Source organism: Oncorhynchus mykiss, chromosome 3 (assembly GCF_057628025.1).
Source record: "Oncorhynchus mykiss isolate SJ-2025 chromosome 3, ASM5762802v1, whole genome shotgun sequence".
In the NCBI taxonomy this organism is placed as follows: domain Eukaryota; kingdom Metazoa; phylum Chordata; class Actinopteri; order Salmoniformes; family Salmonidae; genus Oncorhynchus; species Oncorhynchus mykiss.
The window spans coordinates 86,469,651-86,491,164 of record NC_143024.1 but is presented as its reverse complement, the minus strand read 5'-3'; the positions used below and the strand labels follow the sequence as shown (position 1 = coordinate 86,491,164).

Here is a 21,514-nt window from a genome sequence, read left to right as displayed (position 1 = left end):
GAAATTCAACTCATTCTAAAGCTTTGGACACACCGCGAACGCCTAAAAGCAGCAGGGCAGGTAGCCGTCCTCTGGCTTGATGTCGCCACAGTGTGTTTCAGGGACCAACAGCAAGGTGTTACCAAGCAGTAGCTGTCTTACCAACTGAACATGTCTACTATCCAGCAAATAACCATGTTCGCCCCTAAAACACCTCATTATCCATGGACATTTGAAACTATTTGTTGTTTCCCTGGCATCACCACAGCTCTAGGCATGGCAGAGAAGAGCTGATTGGATGAGGAGTGAGTGGGGGGGGGGGTTGAGGCAGACTATAGCAGGTTAGAAGAGCACTGCGACTGGAGCTGTAGAGTTCTCCTGGTTCACGTTGTCACTGGACACTGATCTAAGGTCAGTTTTGTTTTTCACCAAAATCGAACACGTCAAAGTCATTCCTTGGAGAGCCAAGTGTCTGCGGGTTTTTGCACCTTACTTTGGGGGGGGGGGGGGGGGGGGGACGACATTCTCTCAACCAGATTCATGAGGTAGTCACCTGGAATGCATTTCAGTTAATTTATGGAATATCTTTCCTTCTTAATGCATGAGCTAATCAGTTGTGCTGTGACAAGGTAGGGGTGGTATACAGACGATAGCCCTATTTGGTAAAATACCAAATCTATATTATGGCAAGAACAGCTCTAATAAGCAAAGAGAAACGACAGTCCATCATTACCTTAAGACATGAAGGTCAGTCAATCCAGAAATCAGAGTTCAAGTAACAGACATCTCAACAACTATTCAGAGGAGACTGTGTGAATCAGGCCTTTTATAGGTCAAATTGCTGCAAAGAAACCACTTCTAAAGGACACCAATAAGAAGAGACTTGCTTGGGCCAAGAAACATGAGCAATGGACATTAGACCGGTGGAGATCTGTCCTTTGGTCTGATGAGCCAAATTTGAGATTTTTGGTTCCAACCGCTGTGCCTTTATGAAACGCAGAGAAGGTGAACGGATGATATCCACATGTGTGGTTCCCACCATGAAGCATGGAGGAGGAGGTGTGATGGTGTGGGGATTCTTCGCTGGTGACACCGTCTGTGATTTATTTAGAATTCAAGGCACCCTTAACCAACATGGCTACCACAGCATTCTGCAGCGATACGCCATCCCATATGGTTTGCGCTTAGTGGGACTATAATTTGTTTTTCAACAGGACAATGACCCAACACACCTCCAGGCTGTGTAAGGGCTATTTGACCAAGAAGGAGAGTGATGGAGTGCTGCATCAGATGACCTGGCCTCCACAATCACCCGACCTCAACCCAACTGAGATGGTTTGGGATAAGTTGGACCGTGAAGGAAAAGCAGCCAACAAGCCAGCATATGTAGGAACTCCTTCAATACTGTTGGAAAAGCATTCCTCGTGAAGCTGGTTGAGAGAATGCCAGGAGTGTGCAAAGCTGTCATCACGGCAAAGGGTGGCTACTTTGAAGAATCAAAAATCTACTTAGATTTGTTTAACACTTTTTTTGTTAGTACATGACTCCATATGTGTTATTTCATAGATGTCTTCACTATTATTCCACATTATAGAAAATATAAAAAATAAAGAAAAACCCTTGACTGAGTAGGTCCAAACTTTTGACTGACTCGATAAGCGCATTCACAAAAAGTTAACATTTTATAAGTGTGTGTAGACTATGTGTTGGTACTTTAATTCCATACAGATACAGCTGACAATAAATGTTGTTAATGTTTCTAGTTGTCAGTAACAGGCCCATTCGAGGCGGACGAGGTCAACTCAACCTATCCACCACCAAAATGTACAGCAGACTTCTCAGCAGCCTTCACTACCAGCACCAGAGAAAAAGGGGAAATAAGGAAGGATTTCTTACCTGAATCTCATATAAATGAGCGATGTGGAACTGAACTGTAAATAGAAAGAGAGAGTTAAACTGATACAAAGGACTGGAGATTAAATCACTTACATAGTGTGCTCTCTCACATTTCCCCTTAGTGATGAAACCGAACAGAAGCTCCAGCTGGTAGAAATTCATGAAATGGAGAAAAACATGTTGTTGTTTTTTACAGAGAGAGCTATGGCAAATAAATCCAAGCACTGCCTCTGCCTCCCCCTGTGGTACTGCTTCTGAGTCCCCCCTGTGGTACTGCTTCTGACTCCCCCCTGTGGTACTGCTTCTGACTCCCCCCTGTGGTACTGCTTCTGACTCCCCCCTGTGGTACTGCTTCTGACTCCCCCCTGTGGTACTGCTTCTGACTCCCCCCTGTGGTACTGCTTCTGACTCCCCCCTGTGGTACTGCTTCTGACTCCCCCCTGTGGTACTGCTTCTGACTCCCCCCTGTGGTACTGCTTCTGACTCCCCCCTGTGGTACTGCTTCTGACTCTCCCTGTGGTACTGCTTCTGAGTCCCTGGGTGCAGACGGAAGGAGTCTGCATGGTGTGTGGCAACAGATGGGAGAGAGGTTAGGTCCCCAATGTGTGTGTGTATATAAAATTTCTCACATGTACGTGTGGCAGAGTCTGAGCTCTAGCGAGCAGCTCTCTGCCGATCCCTTCTAATGTGTTCTCCTAGGCAACTCAATCTCAGGCAAGTGGTCGGAATGAGCGTGTGTGTGTGTCGCCTTGAAAACCCCAGGGTCAGGCATACAGACCATGGGGAAATGGCACGGCAACCGGGAGTATATAATGAAATTATAAAAATACCCAGACAGCGTTCTGTGCCCTTTCCTTTACGTGGGTTAACACTGACAAATGACCAAGTCAACCTGACACTGTCATTATGGATAATGCATCATCTCACATAACCAGTGAGCACATAACTCCACATACTGGGGAAAAAAACAGGAAGGGGAATTCATTGGGGTTTCAGTGACGGTACCAAACAGGAGAGGAATGGTGTGCTTGAGTGTGAGTGTAGAAGAGAGAAATGGGGATGTAATGGTTCTTACTTTCAGCTTTGGACAAAGTGCAGGGGTTGGAGTCAATCAAAGCCAGCTGAAAATGCTGCAGAGAGAGAATGCATGTCATTAAGGAAGGATTCTATGCAGCGTTGGTCCATTATGACAAAAGGTTAGCATTTCACATGAAGTAGACAAAACATGCCAACAGCTAAAGTATGACAGCACAACGGACAGAGAGGACGTTCAAAGACCGGGTTGACCATGTGACTAGCCTGCACAACCCTGCTGCAGTGTCTCCTCAACAGCAGACCCAACTCTCCGCGGACGCACGCGGCCTGACAACCAGCCTCTCCAAACCTGTTCCTGGAGAGCTACAGTCCTGTGGGGGGTTTTTCCAACATCAAAATCTAATAATTAGCTGGTTGATAAGCTGAATCAGGTTAGTTACACCTGGGTTGGAGTGAAAATATACAGGAGGGTAGAGGACAGGGTTAGAGTGAAAATATACAGGAGGGTAGAGGACAGGGTTGGAGTGAAAATATACAGGAGGGTAGAGGACATGGTTGAAGTGAAAATATACAGGAGGGTAGAGAAGAGGGTTGTAGTGAAAATATTCAGGAGGGTAGGGGACAGGGTTGGAGTGAAAATATACAGCAGGGTAGAGGACAGGGTTGGAGTGAAAATATACAGGAGGGTAGAGGACATGGTTGAAGTGAAAATATACAGGAGGGTAGAGAAGAGGGTTGTAGTGAAAATATTCAGGAGGGTAGGGGACAGGGTTGGAGTGAAAATATACAGCAGGGTAGAGGACAGGGTTGGAGTGAAAATATACAGGAGGGTAGGGGACAGGGTTGTAGTGAAAATATACAGGAGGGTAGGGGACAGGGTTGGGGTGAAAATATACAGGAGGGTAGAGGACAGGGTTAGAGTGAAAATATACAGGAGGGTAGGGGACAGGGTTGAAGTGAAAATATACAGGAGGGTAGAGGACAGGGTTAGAGTGAAAATATACAGGAGGGTAGGGGACAGGGTTGGAGTGAAAATATACAGGAGGGTAGAGAAGAGGGTTGTAGTGAAAATATACAGGAGGGTAGAGAAGAGGGTTGGAGTGAAAATATACAGGAGGGTAGGGGACAGGGTTAGAGTGAAAATATACAGGAGGGTAGGGGATAGGGTTAGAGTGAAAATATACAGGAGGGTAGGGGACAGGGTTAGAGTGAAAATATACAGGAGGGTAGGGGACAGGGTTAGAGTGAAAATATACAGGAGGGTAGAGGACAGGGTTGGAGTGAAAATATACAGGAGGGTAGAGGACATGGTTGAAGTGAAAATATACAGGAGGGTAGAGAAGAGGGTTGTAGTGAAAATATTCAGGAGGGTAGGGGACAGGGTTGGAGTGAAAATATACAGCAGGGTAGAGGACAGGGTTGTAGTGAAAATATACAGGAGGGTAGAGGACAGGGTTAGAGTGAAAATATACAGGAGGGTAGGGGACAGGGTTGGAGTGAAAATATACAGGAGGGTAGAGAAGAGGGTTGTAGTGAAAATATTCAGGAGGGTAGGGGACAGGGTTGGAGTGAAAATATACAGCAGGGTAGAGGACAGGGTTGGAGTGAAAATATACAGGAGGGTAGGGGACAGGGTTGTAGTGAAAATATACAGGAGGGTAGGGGACAGGGTTAGAGTGAAAATATACAGGAGGGTAGGGGACAGGGTTGAAGTGAAAATATACAGGAGGGTAGGGGATAGGGTTAGAGTGAAAATATACAGGAGGGTAGGGGACAGGGTTAGAGTGAAAATATACAGGAGGGTAGCTCTCCAGGGAAAGGGTTGGAAAGCCCTGCCTTAGAACATATCATTTTCCCAACTCCCCTAGTCCTGTGTGTGTAGACCTGATTGGGACTGGATATGTGTATAGGGTATGTTGTTCCCATGGTGACCATTAAAACCTACACAAAACCTAGAGTCCTCAGAGCATGCGCAGACCAGCTGGCTGGAGTGTTTACGGACATACTCAATCTCTCCCTGTCCCAGTCTGCTGTCCCCCACTTGCTTCAAGATGTCCACCATTGTTCCTACCCAAGAAATCAAAGGTAACTGAACTATCACCCTGTAGCACTCACTTCTGTCATCATGCAGTGTTTTGATTTGAGAGGCTGGTTAAGGATCATATCACGTCTACCTTACCTGACACAATAGACCCACTTCAACTTGCTTAACGTCCCAATAGATCTACAGACGATGCCATCGCACTGCTGACTGTCCGATCCCGCATGGACAAGAGGAATACCTATGTCAGAATGCTGTTCATTGACTACAGCTCAGCCTTCAACACCATAGTACCATCCAAGCTCATCATTAAGCTCGAGGCCCATGGGTCTGAACTCCGCCATGTGCAACGGAGTCCTGGACTTCCTGACGGGCCGCCCCCAGGTGGTGAAGGTAGGAAACAACACCTCCACTTGGCTGATCCTCAACACTGGGGACCCACAATGTTACGTGCTCAGCCCCCTCCTGTACTCCCTGTTCACCCATGACTGTGTGGCCGCGCACTGCTCCAACTCAACCATCAAATTTGCAAATGAGACAACATTAGTAGGCCTGATTACCAACAATGACAAGACAGCCTACAAGGAGGTGGTGAGGGCCTTGACAGAGTGGGGCCAGGAAAAGAACCTCTCTAGACGTCAACAAAACAAAGGAGCTGATTGTGGACTTCAGGAAACAACAGAGGGAGCATGCCTCTATCCATATTGACGGGACAGCAGCGAAGAAGGTGGAAAGCTTCAAGTTCCTCGGCGTACACATCACTGACGATCTGAAATGGTCCACCTACAGAGACAGTGTGGTGAAGAAGGCGTGACAGCGCCTCTTCAACTTCAGGGGACCGAAGAAATTCTGCTTTGCCCCTAAGACCCTCAGAAACTTTACAGATGCACAATTGAGAGCATTCTATCACCGCCTGGTACGGCAACTGCACCACCCATAACCACAGGGCTCTCCAGAGGCTGGTACGGTCTGCACCACCCATAACCACAGGGCTCTCCAGAGGCTGGTACGGCAACTGCACCACCCATAACCACAGGGCTCTCCAGAGGCTGGTACGGCAACTGCACCACCCATAACCACAGGGCTCTCCAGAGGCTGGTACGTTCTGCACCACCCATAACCACAGGGCTCTCCAGAGGCTGGTACGGTCTGCACCACCCATAACCACAGGGCTCTCCAGAGGTTGGTACGGTGTGCACCACCCATAACCACAGGGCTCTCCAGAGGTTGGTACGGTGTGCACCACCCATAACCGCAGGGCTCTCCAGAGGTTGGTACGTTCTGCACCACCCATAACCACAGGGCTCTCCAGAGGTTGGTACGGCAACTGCACCACCCATAACCGCAGGGCTCTCCAGAGGTTGGTACGTTCTGCACCACCCATAACCGCAGGGCTCTCCAGAGGTTGGTACGTTCTGCACCACCCATAACCACAGGGCTCTCCAGAGGTTGGTACGGTCTGCACCACCCATAACCACAGGGCTCTCCAGAGGTTGGTACGTTCTGCACCACCTATAACCACAGGGCTCTCCAGAGGCTGGTACGGTGTGCACCACCCATAACCACAGGGCTCTCCAGAGGCTGGTACGTTCTGCACCACCCATAACCACAGGGCTCTCCAGAGGTTGGTACGTTCTGCACCACCCATAACCACAGGGCTCTCCAGAGGTTGGTACGGTGTGCACCACCCATAACCACAGGGCTTTCCAGAGGCTGGTACGGTGTGCACCACCCATAACCACAGGGCTCTCCAGAGGTTGGTACAGTCTGCACCACCCATAACCGCAGGGCTCTCCAGAGGTTGGTACGGTGTGCACCACCCATAACCGCAGGGCTCTCCAGAGGTTGGTACAGTCTGCACCACCCATAACCACAGGGCTCTCCAGAGGTTGGTACGTTCTGCACCACCCATAACCGCAGGGCTCTCCAGAGGTTGGTACGGTCTGCACCACCCATAACCACAGGGCTCTCCAGAGGTTGGTACGGTGTGCACCACCCATAACCACAGGGCTCTCCAGAGGTTGGTACGGTCTGCACCACCCATAACCACAGGGCTCTCCAGAGGCTGGTACGGTGTGCACCACCCATAACCACAGGGCTCTCCAGAGGTTGGTACGTTCTGCACCACCCATAACCACAGGGCTCTCCAGAGGTTGGTACGTTCTGCACCACCCATAACCGCAGGGCTCTCCAGAGGTTGGTACAGTCTGCACCACCCATAACCACAGGGCTCTCCAGAGGTTGGTACGTTCTGCACCACCCATAACCGCAAGGCTCTCCAGAGGTTGGTACGGTCTGCACCACCCATAACCGCAGGGCTCTCCAGAGGTTGGTACGGTGTGCACCACCCATAACCACAGGGCTCTCCAGAGGTTGGTACGTTCTGCACCACCCATAACCGCAGGGCTCTCCAGAGGTTGGTACGGTGTGCACCACCCATAACCACAGGGCTCTCCAGAGGCTGGTACGTTCTGCACCACCCATAACCACAGGGCTCTCCAGAGGTTGGTACGTTCTGCACCACCCATAACCACAGGGCTCTCCAGAGGTTGGTACGTTCTGCACCACCCATAACCACAGGGCTCTCCAGAAGTTGGTACGTTCTGCACCACCCATAACCACAGGGCTCTCCAGAGGTTGGTACGGTGTGCACCACCCATAACCACAGGGCTCTCCAGAGGCTGGTACGGTGTGCACCACCCATAACCACAGGGCTCTCCAGAGGCTGGTACGGTGTGCACCACCCATAACCGCAGGGCTCTCCAGAGGTTGGTACGGTGTGCACCACCCATAACCACAGGGCTCTCCAGAGGTTGGTACGTTCTGCACCACCCATAACCACAGGGCTCTCCAGAGGTTGGTACGGTGTGCACCACCCATAACCACAGGGCTCTCCAGAGGCTGGTACGGTGTGCACCACCCATAACCACAGGGCTCTCCAGAGGCTGGTACGGTGTGCACCACCCATAACCGCAGGGCTCTCCAGAGGTTGGTACGGTGTGCACCACCCATAACCACAGGGCTCTCCAGAGGTTGGTACGTTCTGCACCACCCATAACCACAGGGCTCTCCAGAGGTTGGTATGGTCTGCACCACCCATAACCACAGGGCTCTCCAGAGGTTGGTACGGTCTGCACCACCCATAACCACAGGGCTCTCCAGAGGCTGGTACGGTCTGCACAACGCATCACTGGGGGCACACTGCCTGCCCTCCGGGACACCTACAGCACCCGATGTCACAGGAATGCTAAAAAGATCATCAACCACCCAAGCCACAGCCTGTTCACCCCGCTATCATCCAGAAAATGAGGTCAGCACAGGTGCATCAAAGCTGGGACCGAGGGACTGAAAAACAGCTTCTTTCTCAAGGCCAGCAGACTGTTAAATAGCCATCACTAGCCGGCATCCACCCGGTTACTCAACCCTGCACCTTAGAGGCTGCTGCCCTATTTACATAGACATGGAATCACTGGTCACTTTAATAATGGAACACTGGTCACTTTAATAATGTTTACATGCTGCTTTACTCATCTCATGTGTATATACTGTATTCTATTCTACTGTATTTTAGTCAATGGCACTCCGACATTGCCCGTCCTAATATTTATATATTTCTTTGTTCCATTCTTTCACTTTTAGATGTGTATTGTTATATATATTACTGCACTGTTGGAGCTAGGAGCTCAAGCATTTTCCCTACAACCACAATAACATGTGCAAAATATGATTTGATATGGAGATATGGAGATGGCTCGATCTACAGGCAAGTGGCAAGTCCCCCCCCCCCCCCACCCAACAAAAATGTGATACCTCTACCCGAGGTATAACAAAACTCCACCAAGGTCTCCCATATATCAAAATGATGCTTGTGTTAAACTATTTTACTGCAAAAGCGGTTAAATCTATAGATATTTTGACATAAAGTAATGTAACCCAATATTGCATGGTCAGATTGATGTGGAATATGAGTCAATTGTCTGCCCTACATAGAACGTATTCGAAAGTATTCAGACCACTTGACTTTTTCCCCCCTTTTGTTAAGTTCCAGCCTTGTTCTAAAATGTATTAAATTAACTGTTTTCCTCATTAATTTACACACAATACACCATCGTGACAAAGCAAAAACAGGGTTTAGACTTTTGTAAATGTATTTAAAATCAGAAACAAATAGCGTATTTACATAAGTATTCAGACCCTTTGCAATGAGACTCGAACTTGAGCTCAGGTGCATCCTGTTTCCATTGATCATTCGAGAGATGTTCCTACAACTTGATTGGAGTCCACCTGTGGTATATGCAATTGATTGGACATGATTTGGAAAGGCACACCTGTCTATATAAGTTCCCACAGCTGACAGTGCATGTCAGAGCAAAAACCAAGCCATGTGGTCGAAGGAATTGTCTATGGAGCTCAGAGACAGGATTGTGTCGAGAAACAGACAGCATTGAAGGAAGGTCCCCAAGAACACAGTGGCCTCCATCATTCTTAAATGGAAGAAGTTTTGAACCACCAAGACTCTTCCTTGAGCTGGTCGCCCGGCCAAACTGAGCAATCACGGGAGAAGGGCCTTGGTCAGGGAGGTGACCAAGATGGTCACTGACAGACCTCCAGAGTTGCTCTGTGGAGATGGGAGAACCTTCCAGATGGGAAGATCAACATTCTCAAGGCTACACTATTTCAACATTTTGTTGTATTAAATCATTAGAGTCTAAACTGTGACTTAGAATGAAATTAATAATGCCTTATTAGGCTCCATCTACAGTGCCTTTGAATAATTTAAAAAAAAAAACGTGTGGCCAGAGTCTGAGGCTTCAGGCTCATGCGACAGACCAACAGGGGAGAATATCAGAGCTTGCAGAGCCACTGGGAATGCTAAACACCATTCTGGCCACTCTTTCCAGGCTGGGCAGGGATGTATAGTTGTTTTTTTTTCCCTGTAGGTAGGCATTAAGTATTATAGGTAAAATAACCCTATCAAAACAGAAAGCTTCTTCAGAGGTAACTTGCCAGGCCTATTGGGCCAAAATCAATGGCGGCCTATTGTATAGATAATATAACGAAAATGAATGAAACTTTTAAGAGATCTGATTTTTTGGTTTTGCTACAATGACACACTTCGATAGCTACCCACCTCGTTACTTTATGTTATAGCATGTGCACGTACTAAGTACACCATCATGCTTTTGGGATACTTGTCTTTTCAGATTTCACAATGATTCTTTAATTGTGGACACTACATCACCACACTCCCTCTCTTGCTCTTGGTCCTCCTAATCTTTAGCGGAACACAAGTAGACCACAAATGCATGCTGGGCTGGGTATGCCCTGAGCTCGTGAAGTGAGTGTACCCGAGGTAGGCGACAGGCCCCAGTCTCAACATGTAGTTCAGGCCTCTACTGGTTTCAGTGTCATGTTCTGGTCATGACCCAGTAATCCTGGAGAGCTACAAGCTTTTGTTCCAGCCGAGCTATACCACACCTGATACCACAACCTACATTTAGGCACCAAGTGTTAGTGTTGGGCTGGAGCGAAAGCCTGCACATGCTACACCCCTATCAGAGTATTACTAGCAGAGCGAAGCTGGAGTGGAGCGAGCAATGGAGCGTGCCCAATTTTGACTGGAGCGTGGCGCCAATTTCCCCAAAGGCTGGAGTGTTGGCCTTCTTGCCCGGTCCAATTACGCTCCAGTAACTTTCACTTCACGAGCTCAGGGCATGCATGGCCCAGCATGCGTTAGTAGTCAAAGATGAGGAGGAAATGTAGTGTCCACAACTAAATAATCATTGTGAAATCTGAAAAGACAAGTATCCCAAAAGCATGATGGTGTACTTAGTACGTGCACATGCTATATCATAAAGTAACCAGGTGGGTAGCTAGTGTGTCATTGTAGCAAAGAATTTCTGAACTAAAAATCAGATCTCCTAAAAGTTTTGTTCATTTGTTCTATTATCTATACAATAGGCCACCATTGATTTCAGCCAAATATGCCTGGCATATTATCTCTTTCAAGGAGATTTTCTGTTTTGATAAGGACATTAGGTAAAATAACCCTTAGGTCTACCAAGAGAGAAAAATAATAAGAAAACACATCCCTGCCCAGCTTGGTAAGAGTGGCCCGAAGGTTGTTTAGCATCCCCAGTGGCTCTCCGAGCGCTGAGAGGGTAGTCTCTACTGCTGGCCTGCTCTCCGAGCGCTGAGAGGGTAGTCTCTATTTGAAATGAGTGATTTTAATGAATGGAGCAAATTCGGAGCGTCAGTTTTTTTTTTCCCCCTTCGGAGGAGCGGTTTTTAGCAGAGCGGTTGGAAAGGTTGTGCGCAAGCACCACTCCATGAGCTTGGAGTTTGATTTCCGACCGCTCAGCTCAGATACTCTGACCCCTACACAAATACACCATGACAATAATGCTTAAGCTCCAAGAAGAAAAAAAAAACATATCACAGGTTCTGCAGCACGCCTTATTACTCTGTCTTAGACAACATCTTATTGCCATCACCAGCCTGTGACACACCAACAGAACATTGTATAATTAAGCAGTAAGGCACGAGGGGGTGTGGTATATGGCCAATATATCACGGCTAAGGGCTGTTAGGCGCGACACAAACTCCCGAGGTGCCTTATTGCTGTTATAAACTGGCTACCAACATAATTAGAGCAGTAAAAATGCATGTTTGTCATACCCGTGGTATACAGTCTGATATACCATGGCTGTCAGCCAATCAGCATTCAGGGCTCAAACCACCCAGTTTATAATAAAATACATACTGTAACATATGCACACACTGTACTGGTAATGCAACACTGGAAACAAAGGACTGTCACCCAAATCAAAGAGATAAGGCATAACACCTCATCAAAAATAACAACAGAGGCACCTGTCTAAAATAAACATACTTAACGGTGTCTCACACAGAGTCACTTGTCAATGTTAGGCAGATAAAAATCAGGCTCCCTCAGCCAACCTCCTTCCCCCACACCTCAGTCAGAGCTGGCAGAGTGTAAGTCACAGTTCAGCTAATCTCACACACACTGAGGAGATATACCTGGAACAAACAAACACATCTTCAAAGTCACACACACTCAACATGGAAAATGTATCACTAGACCAAAACACAAACAATACTCTTACCATGCATGCCAAACCTTCTGTACGATGCAGGACCTCCCTGAAACATCATAATATCTTCCAGCAGCTCTCTACAGCTCCTCCTTGCCCCTTCTCTCCTTCTACAGCTCCTCCTTGCCCCTTCTCTCCCTCTACAGCTCACTAGAGCTCATCCTTGCCCCTTCTCTCCCTCTACAGCACTTCCTTTCCCCTTCTCTCCCTCCCTCTCTACAGCTCTCCAGACTGCTGCAGTAGAGGATCTCCCCCTCTCGGTGTCACTGATTACTATTCAGCAGATGGCTGCAGTAGAGGATCTCCCTTTCCCTCACTCCCCAGGAAGATGGATCCTCATCAGCTGACTAATATGTACTAATCAATTCCTCTAGTGATCCCTAACCCTCTCCTTCGGTCTCCCTCACTGCCTACATTAGCACCTGCTGAGAGAGTGACTGAGTGGGTGTGTTTGTTGTAGATACAGTAGCATGTGGTGTCAAAAGCACATCCATTTATGCTAAATGACTGGATATTTCCATAGGTTGGCTCATTGATTTCATTTACATGAAAATACAAACCGTCTCTATGCCTTTTCTCTATCCAGCCAACTTGCCTCTCCCCCCTCCCTCTTTCAGGAGGGAGGGAAACCACTTCCACTAGGCCGTATGCACCACCCCTCCTTTACCCTCTCCCCTCCTTTACCCTCTCACCACTCAGCCTCCCTTCCATTGTCTGCTCGTACCCTCTCACCACTCAGCCTCCCTTCCATTGTCTGCTCGTACCCTCTCACCACTCAGCCTCCCTTCCATTGTCTGCTCGTACCCTCTCACCACTCAGCCTCCCTTCCATTGTCTGCTCGTACCCTCTCCATCTCTCCTCCCCTCCTACTATTTTCTATATGCTCACACCTCCTCCTGCTCTCTCTGTGTAGATAACTGGGCCAGTGTGTGTGTGACTGAGGAAGAGAGAGGACGTGCAGCATGTGTGTAGCAGCTCAATAATACTGTTTGCACACACACACGGTAGCCTCATGAATCCAGTGCTGCACAAACACACACAAGTGTTCCACAGAGCTGATAGGCCATCAGCAGCCAATCAACGGGAAGCCAGTGCAGAACCAGAGACAGACAACTGGCCTGTTCCTCTCCTCTCCCAGGGTAGGATGTCCCTCGCTGGCCATCTCCCCAGTCCTGAGAAAACCCAGAGTCTCCATAACAACATGTGTATCCATCCACAGCTAACACAGCCAGTAATTTAGATTAGGTCACTGTCTAGGCCTAGAGTGATGGAATACAACATGCTGAGAGGGAGAGTGGTAGCTGAAGCAGCCTTATTTGGACAGTCGAGGTCGACCGATTAATCGGAATGGCCGATTAATTAAGGCCGATTTCAAGTTTAAAAAAATGACACCTTTATTTAATCAACTAGGCAAGTCAGTTAAGAACACATTGTTATTTTCAATGACGGTCTAGGAACGGTGGGTTAACTGCCTCGTTCAGGGGCAGAATGACAGATTTTCACCTTGTCAGCTCGGGGGATATAATCTTGCAACCTTACAGTTAACTAGTCCTTGTGCCCTCCACAAAGAGACTGCCTGTTACGCGAATGCAGTAAGCCAAGGTAAGTTGCTAGCTAACATCAAACTTATCTTATAAAAACAATCAATCAATCATAATCACTAGTTAACTACACATGGTTGATGATATTACTAGATATTATCTAGCGTGTCCTGCGTTGCATATAATCAGACTGAGCATAGAAGTATCTAAGTATCTGACTGAGCGGTGGTAGGCAGAAGCAGGCGTGTAAACATTCATTCGAACAGCACTTTCGTGCGTTTTGCCAGCAGCTCTTCATTGTGCGTCAAGCATTGCGCTGTTTATGACTTCAAGCCTATCAACTCCCTAGATGAGGCTGGTGTAACCGAAGTGAAATGGCTAGCTAGTTAGCGCGTGCTAATAGCGTTTCAAACGACACTCGCTCTGAGCCTTCTAGTAGTTGTTCCCCTTGCTCTGCATGGGTAACGCTGCTTCGATGGTGGCTGTTGCCGTTGTGTTGCTGGTTCGAGCCCAGGGAGGAGCGAGGAGAGGGACGGATGCTATACTGTTACACTGGTAATACTAAAGTGCCTATAAGAACATCCAATAGTCAAAGGTTAATGAAATACAAATGGTATAGAGGGAAATAGTCCTATAATTCCTATAATAACTACAACCTAAAACTTCTTGCCTGGGAATATTGAAGACTCATGTTAAAAGGAACCACCAGCTTTCATATGTTCTCATATTCTGAACAAGGAACTGAAACGTCAGCTTTCTTACATATTGCGCTTTCACTTTCTTCTCTAACACTTTGTTTTTGCATTGTTTAAATCAAATTGAACATGTTTAATTGTTTATTTGAGGCTAAATTGATTTTATTGATGTATTATATTAAGTTAAAATAAGTGTTCATTCAGTATTGTTGTAATTGTCATTATTACAAATAAATAAAACATTTAAAAAAATCATCCTATTAATCGGTATCGGCTTTTTTGGTCCTCCAATAATCGTTATCGGCGCTGAAAAATCATAAAATCGGTCTACCTCTATTGGACAGATCCCTGAGGACTATTCCCCTAATCCAATATACTGCATGCAAATTCATAGTTCCATATAGCATGCAAATCCATAGTTACATGGTAAGTAGCCTAGCGCATGGGGTTTTCAAACTGTGTCCACTATTGAAAAAATATTTGTAGGGATTTGTCCATGTAAAAAACATTATTTTATAAATACCGCTAGCTGCAACAGAATACCATCGTGGATACCACTTATATGTCTCTGCGTCCAGAATGAAGAAAGTTATCATGCTAGCTATTCCTGTTCATCCAACTCTGGGGAAGCAGATAAAGGGATTCATTGACAAAATCTCAAACTATCCCTTTAATATGGAGTTAATTACAGGGTTTTTTCTGTATAGATAATTCTTAGGTGGGCCGACTTACTGGTAATTTTCAGAATGTACAAACAGTTTGTCAACTTAAACAACCAAAACCAGATAAAAAGTACACTGAACTACATATATATATTTTTATAATACCATCTCTGAGAACTAACAATCAAATACAATCTGGACAGTCAGGGAGAATAGAACATTCAGGGAACATGCACATTGATTTAGTTCAGAGGAAGAGGAACAACATTAGCCATGGCAAAATGCATTGAATTGGGGGAAATTAGCTTTAACTGCAAAATGGTCCCTTGTCTCCATGCCAAAATGGGTAGAATTTCCAAAAATGTGCTTAAAAACGCCTCATTTTCTCTTAGCTCAATGGGAACATTTATAGAATTGCAGAAAATGTGCTTTACAACAGCAAGATGTTCTCTCCACCGCCATGATACCTTTCTAGCTAATAGACTGTCAGAGTTTATACTTAGTTCCACATAGCATGCAAAACCCCCCGTTCCACACTCCATGTACACCCACCGTCCCATGTAAAACCACCGTCCCACATTCCATGTAAACCCACCGTCCCACACTCCATGTAAACCCACCGTCCCACACTCCATGTAATACCAACCGTCCCACGTAAACCCACCGTCCCACATTCCATGTAAACCCACCGTTCCACATTCCATGTAAACCCACCGTTCCACATTCCATGTAAACCCACCGTCCCACATTCCATGTAAACCCACCGTCCCACGTAAACCCACCGTTCCACATTCCATGTAAACCCACCGTTCCACATTCCATGTAAACCCACCGTCCCAAATTCCTTGTAAACCCCCCGTCCCAAATTCCATGTAAACCCACCGTCCCACATTCCATGTAAACCAACCGTCCCACGTAAACCCACCGTTCCACATTCCATGTAAACCCACCGTCCCCCATTCCATGTAAACCCACCGTTCCACGTAAACCCACCGTTCCACATTCCATGTAAACCCACCGCTGCACATTCCATGTAAACCCACTGTCCCACACTCCATGTAAACCCACCGTTCCACACTCCACGTAAACCCACCGTTCCACATTCCATGTAAACCCACCGTTCCACATTCCATGTAAACTCACCGTCCCATGTAAACCCACCGTTCCACATTCCACGTAAACCCACCGTTCCACATTCCATGTAAACCCACCGTCCCACACTCCATGTAAACCCACCGTTCCACATTCCATGTAAACCCATTGTTCCACATTCCATGTAAACCCATTGTTCCACATTCCATGTAAACCCATTGTTCCACATTCCATGTAAACCCATTGTTCCACATTCCATGTAAACCCATTGTTCCACATTCCATGTAAACCCATTGTTCCACATTCCATGTAAACCCATTGTTCCACATTCCATGTAAACCCATTGTTCCACATTCCATGTAAACCCACCGTCCCACACTCCATGTAAACCCACCGTTCCACATTCCATGTAAACCCATTGTTCCACATTCCATGTAAACCCATTGTTCCACATTCCATGTAAACCCACCGTCCCACACTCCATGTAAACCCATTGTTCCACATTCCATGTAAACCCATTGTTCCACATTCCATGTAAACCCATTGTTCCACATTCCATGTAAACCCATTGTTCCACATTCCATGTAAACCCATTGTTCCACACTCCATGTAAACCCATTGTTCCACATTCCATGTAAACCCATTGTTCCACATTCCATGTAAACCCATTGTTCCACATTCCATGTAAACCCATTGTTCCACGTTCCATGTAAACCCATTGTTCCACATTCCATGTAAACCCATTGTTCCACATTCCATGTAAACCCATTGTTCCACATTCCATGTAAACCCATTGTTCCACATTCCATGTAAACCCACCGTCCCACACTCCATGTAAACCCACCGTTCCACATTCCATGTAAACCCATTGTTCCACATTCCATGTAAACCCATTGTTCCACATTCCATGTAAACCCACCGTCCCACACTCCATGTAAACCCATTGTTCCACATTCCATGTAAACCCATTGTTCCACATTCCATGTAAACCCATTGTTCCACATTCCATGTAAACCCATTGTTCCACATTCCATGTAAACCCATTGTTCCACACTCCATGTAAACCCATTGTTCCACATTCCATGTAAACCCATTGTTCCACACTCCATGTAAACCCATTGTTCCACATTCCATGTAAACCCATTGTTCCACACTCCATGTAAACCCACCATCCCACATTCCATGTAAACCCACCGTCCCACATTCCATGTAAACCCACCGTCCCACATTCCATGTAAACCCATTGTTCCACATTCCATGAAAACCCACCGTTCCATATTCCATGTTAGACTCATACAGTCTACTACATGCTCCTCCTCTCTGAGCTCTGCTGGTAATAATAGCACCATTCAACCCCTAGCCCTATCCAATGCATGGCAGCTCTAACCCTGTCTGGTTCAGAAGCCCTCAGGTGCGTGTGTCTGGTCTGGACAAAACAAAGCAGAACAAAGTATACATTCAGACGTATCACTGTCACAGAGGAGAAAAGACACAGAGATCCACCCTAGCTTATAGTGTCAATGGCACCAGACAGGCCTACACACCCACCAAACAGGCTATTCTTTTCTACACATACTCCTGTAGGGAAGATCGTTCTGTGAAATAGGAGACATTGACTGTCATAAAGGAGAGCACTGATACATACCTAGGCTTATACAGCAGCAGGCTGTCCCTGACTAAAGAAAATCTTGGTCGACCAAAAGTTGTCTGTTCTTTCAACCAATCGATTGGTTTACATTTTTAAAAGTGTATTTTTACATATATAGACACACCCTATGTGTTTTTAATAGAATCAACGATATGCATTAAGCTGGTCTGATTCTTTAAGCTTACGGTTTGATGAAATAAGACAAAATGACTCAAGAGAGAGGCAGAGATCTAGATATGTTGACATTCGCGATATTGTTGATATTCTAAAAAAAAAGACCCAAGCCAATAATAATAATAACACATGCCTAATGATACACTTCTCCGATCATTCATTACTGCTGCAGTGAGTGATGTAGCACTGAGTGGAAATAGGAAGAACATTTCATGTCTTGTAAAAAAAAATATTAAGTGTTGAAAGTGATCAACTTTGCTGTGGCTTTCTTTTATGCCAGCGGTAGATTTATAGTGCACTTGATTTGCTCACAATAAGGATTAGGCACAATAGAGGAATTTGTGGTTTGCCTTCAAAATAAAAGTATGACATAGACAGTGATACAAATTAATACAAAAGATAGAATTATGTCATACTTTTATTTTGATGGCTAACTGCAAACTCCACTATTGTGACTAATCCGTATTGTGTCTAGCTTCACATAGATGGGTCCAACCACCATTAATCAAATAAGAACTGTCTTCTAAATTCGTTTTTTTTTTAGATGATGACACCTAGATTGCCGTTTTGCTGTTTCTGGGGAAGAACATTGTTTGCGTCAATGAGCTAGCTTCTTTTTTTTATGACCAGCACTGTACGTGCGCGAGACAACTTTACCATCATCAAGGCATATGTATCAATGAATCATTGTGACGTGAAATACGAGTGATAGTGTAATCAATGTGTAATAACTACGTAAGAAATGTATGAATGCGTTAAATTGTTATGTGACGTGCAGCCATATTCAGGTCCTGATTGGTCAACAAGCTTATCTGACACGTCAAATAGTGTTATTTAACATGTATATTTTTTGACACGCAAAGACCCAAACAGCGTTCCCATAGAAATCCTGGTTGAGAATGAAACAACTGAACAAATGAACAACAAAACAGCACAGGAAGTAAAGTGAAAGAAATAGGTTTTGATGATGTATTACTGGTAATGGGGACATACGTAAATGGCAACAAAATAACTTTTTGGTCAGTGTGTGTGTGTAACCTTTATTTAACTAGGCAAGACAATTAAGAATAAATTCTTGTTTACAATGACAACCTACCCCAGCCAAACCCGGACGATGGTGGGCCAATTGTGCGGCACCCTATGGGACTCCCAATCACAGCCGGATGTGATAAAGCCTGGATTCAAACCAGGGACTGTAGTGACGCCTCTAGCACTGAGATGCAGTGCCTTAGACCGCTGTGTCCATGTGTGTGTGTTAACTATTTAACTGTACTAGAATGCTTCAAAGGCAGCTAAAATTTTAAATATAAGTTATCGGTATCTTTTTGTTGGCAAGGAAAATATCAGATATCGGTATCGGCTAAAAATGTCATATCGGTGCATCACTACCGGAACCTATTTCAGTCCAAGTCAAGCACTGATAAGAAGTAATCAGGTAGGCCTGTTCTATGATGTTTCCACTGGATCAGAACATGACATTTTTCTCTTTCACGCTGAGAGGTTTTTGAAAAGGAGAGCGCTGGAAAGACTTTTCAAATACATTGAGGAATTGGTTTTCATTCTCAATGGATGTAAAAACAGACTTTGTTTGCTTGATGTTTGAGGTGAAGAAAACATTACTCTGAGAAGCTCCACAGGTCATTAGTGGTGGTAGGTGAAGCAAATCAGAAACACCATCACATCCCCATATACATTTGCTCGCAGCCCAGGTAGCCTATATACTTCTATGCATAATCAGGTACGCGTCCTTACTCAACATTGACAGAATCGCTCCAAACTAAACATAGTGACTAAATTGAATTGACAAAACTTGTAAATGGAATGAAAATAAACAAAAACGTGTTTCTTGCAAGCGTAGCATGGGTTGTGCACTCTGAAAACACTGTGTCCACTCCAACAATGTGAACGGTAAGACTGGAATAATTAAAATAATAATAAATTGAATGCATTAACATAAATTACCATAATCTAAACAAACGTAGATTAGAAATGATAGGAATTACGGTAAACGTACTACTGGTTACATGTAATGGGGAAGTGATAGAGACTAAAAATCAAATGCAGTCGACTAACTGGGATCAGCCCTTTAATAGTACATACCTTCAGACTGGACTCGTAATTGGTGTTGCCTTTAAACATGAGGCCCAGTCTCATGTGGATCTCTGTGGCTCGGGAGAAACTGGGGTCAATATAGAGCCCATCCTGAAATGCTTTTATCGCCCTGCATACAGAGAGAAACAGGACGAGAGCATTAAACATAGGATGGAACAAACACACACACACACAAAAAAAAAACGAATTCACAAAAGCAAAAATGTGTAGAAATAACGATATGTTAAATGAGGCTGCTTTTTTTCTGGGATAAAAATCGAGGAACAAAAACCTTGACATGCTCCTACTATTGTACAATACATTTGTATTTTACATTCAGAGGCGTAGAAGAGTCCTGCAGCTCTTTGCCTTGCTAGAGCATCTCTGGATTGAGCCACAGAGAATGAGAGAGAATGAACAGAAGCAAGAGAGCAAGCAGAGCTGTTACCTTGGCAACATAACCCCCATCCATAACAACACTGATGTAAACCACATAAACAAACTATATAGGCTGCAAAATAAACCTGACCCACTCTACTGCTTCACCCCTCTGATATACAAACACCCATATTCAACACATACACAAACAATTACAGGAACCTACACAAACAAAACAAATCCACTCACAGTGCAGTTGTGAAAACAAAGGCTATCGCATGTCAGGGCCACAGCACGAGAGACGACAGTAGAAACACTGATCTCACTACACACAAACTCACAGGATAAGCATTCTGAACCCATTGGCCTCACTCCCCCTCCCCCTCCTTTCCCTGTTCCAATCCTTCATCCCTCCATCCCTCTCTCTTATTCATTCCTTCCTTCCTTCCAGAGTGGTAGGCACATTAGCTTCTCTAGGCTGGAACAGATTGGCAGTGAAAATGAGTGCACAGCAGACAAGCTAACAGAAAACCAGACTGGTAGAGACAGAGGCATAACATTAAACAGTCCCCAGGCCAGACAGACTGGTAGAGACAGAGGCATAACATTAAACAGTCCCCAGGCCAGACAGACTGGTAGAGACAGGGGCATAACATTAAACAGTCCCCAGGCCAGACAGACTGATAGAGACAGGAGGCATAACATTAAACAGTCCCCAGGCCAGACAGACTGGTAGAGACAGGAGGCATAACATTAAACAGTCCCCAGGCCAGACAGACTGATAGAGACAGGGGCATAACATTAAACAGTCCCCAGGCCAGACAGACTGGTAGAGACAGGAGGCATAACATTAAACAGTCCCCAGGCCAGACAGACTGGTAGAGACAGGAGGCATAACATTAAACAGTCCCCAGGCCAGACAGACTGATAGAGACAGGGGCATAACATTAAACAGTCCCCAGGCCAGACAGACTGGTAGAGACAGAGGCATAACATTAAACAGTCCCCAGGCCAGACAGACTGGTAGAGACAGGAGGCATAACATTAAACAGTCCCCAGGCCAGACAGACTGATAGAGACAGGGGCATAACATTAAACAGTCCCCAGGCCAGACAGACTGGTAGAGACAGGAGGCATAACATTAAACAGTCCCCAGGCCAGACAGAC

General features: G+C 45.8%; 1 protein-coding gene across 9 annotated transcripts in view; it reads right to left on the bottom strand.

Annotated features, from left to right (window-relative positions):
- Nucleotides 1-21,514, bottom strand: part of LOC110504760 (lysine-specific demethylase 6A) — a 90,734-nt gene that overhangs the window by 53,155 nt on the left and 16,065 nt on the right. For all 9 annotated transcript variants that reach the window (XR_016494860.1, XM_036975180.2, XM_036975182.2 and 6 more), the window contains 3 exons: nucleotides 19,979-20,099; nucleotides 2,951-3,005; nucleotides 1,876-1,910 (listed from right to left, as the gene is read on the bottom strand). Coding sequence is in view for 5 of the 9 variants with exons in the window: in XM_036975180.2 (XP_036831075.2) it covers nucleotides 1,876-1,910; nucleotides 2,951-3,005; nucleotides 19,979-20,099 (211 nt within the window). In the remaining 4 variants the exon portion in view is untranslated. The remainder of the gene's footprint in view (nucleotides 1-1,875; nucleotides 1,911-2,950; nucleotides 3,006-19,978; nucleotides 20,100-21,514) is intronic.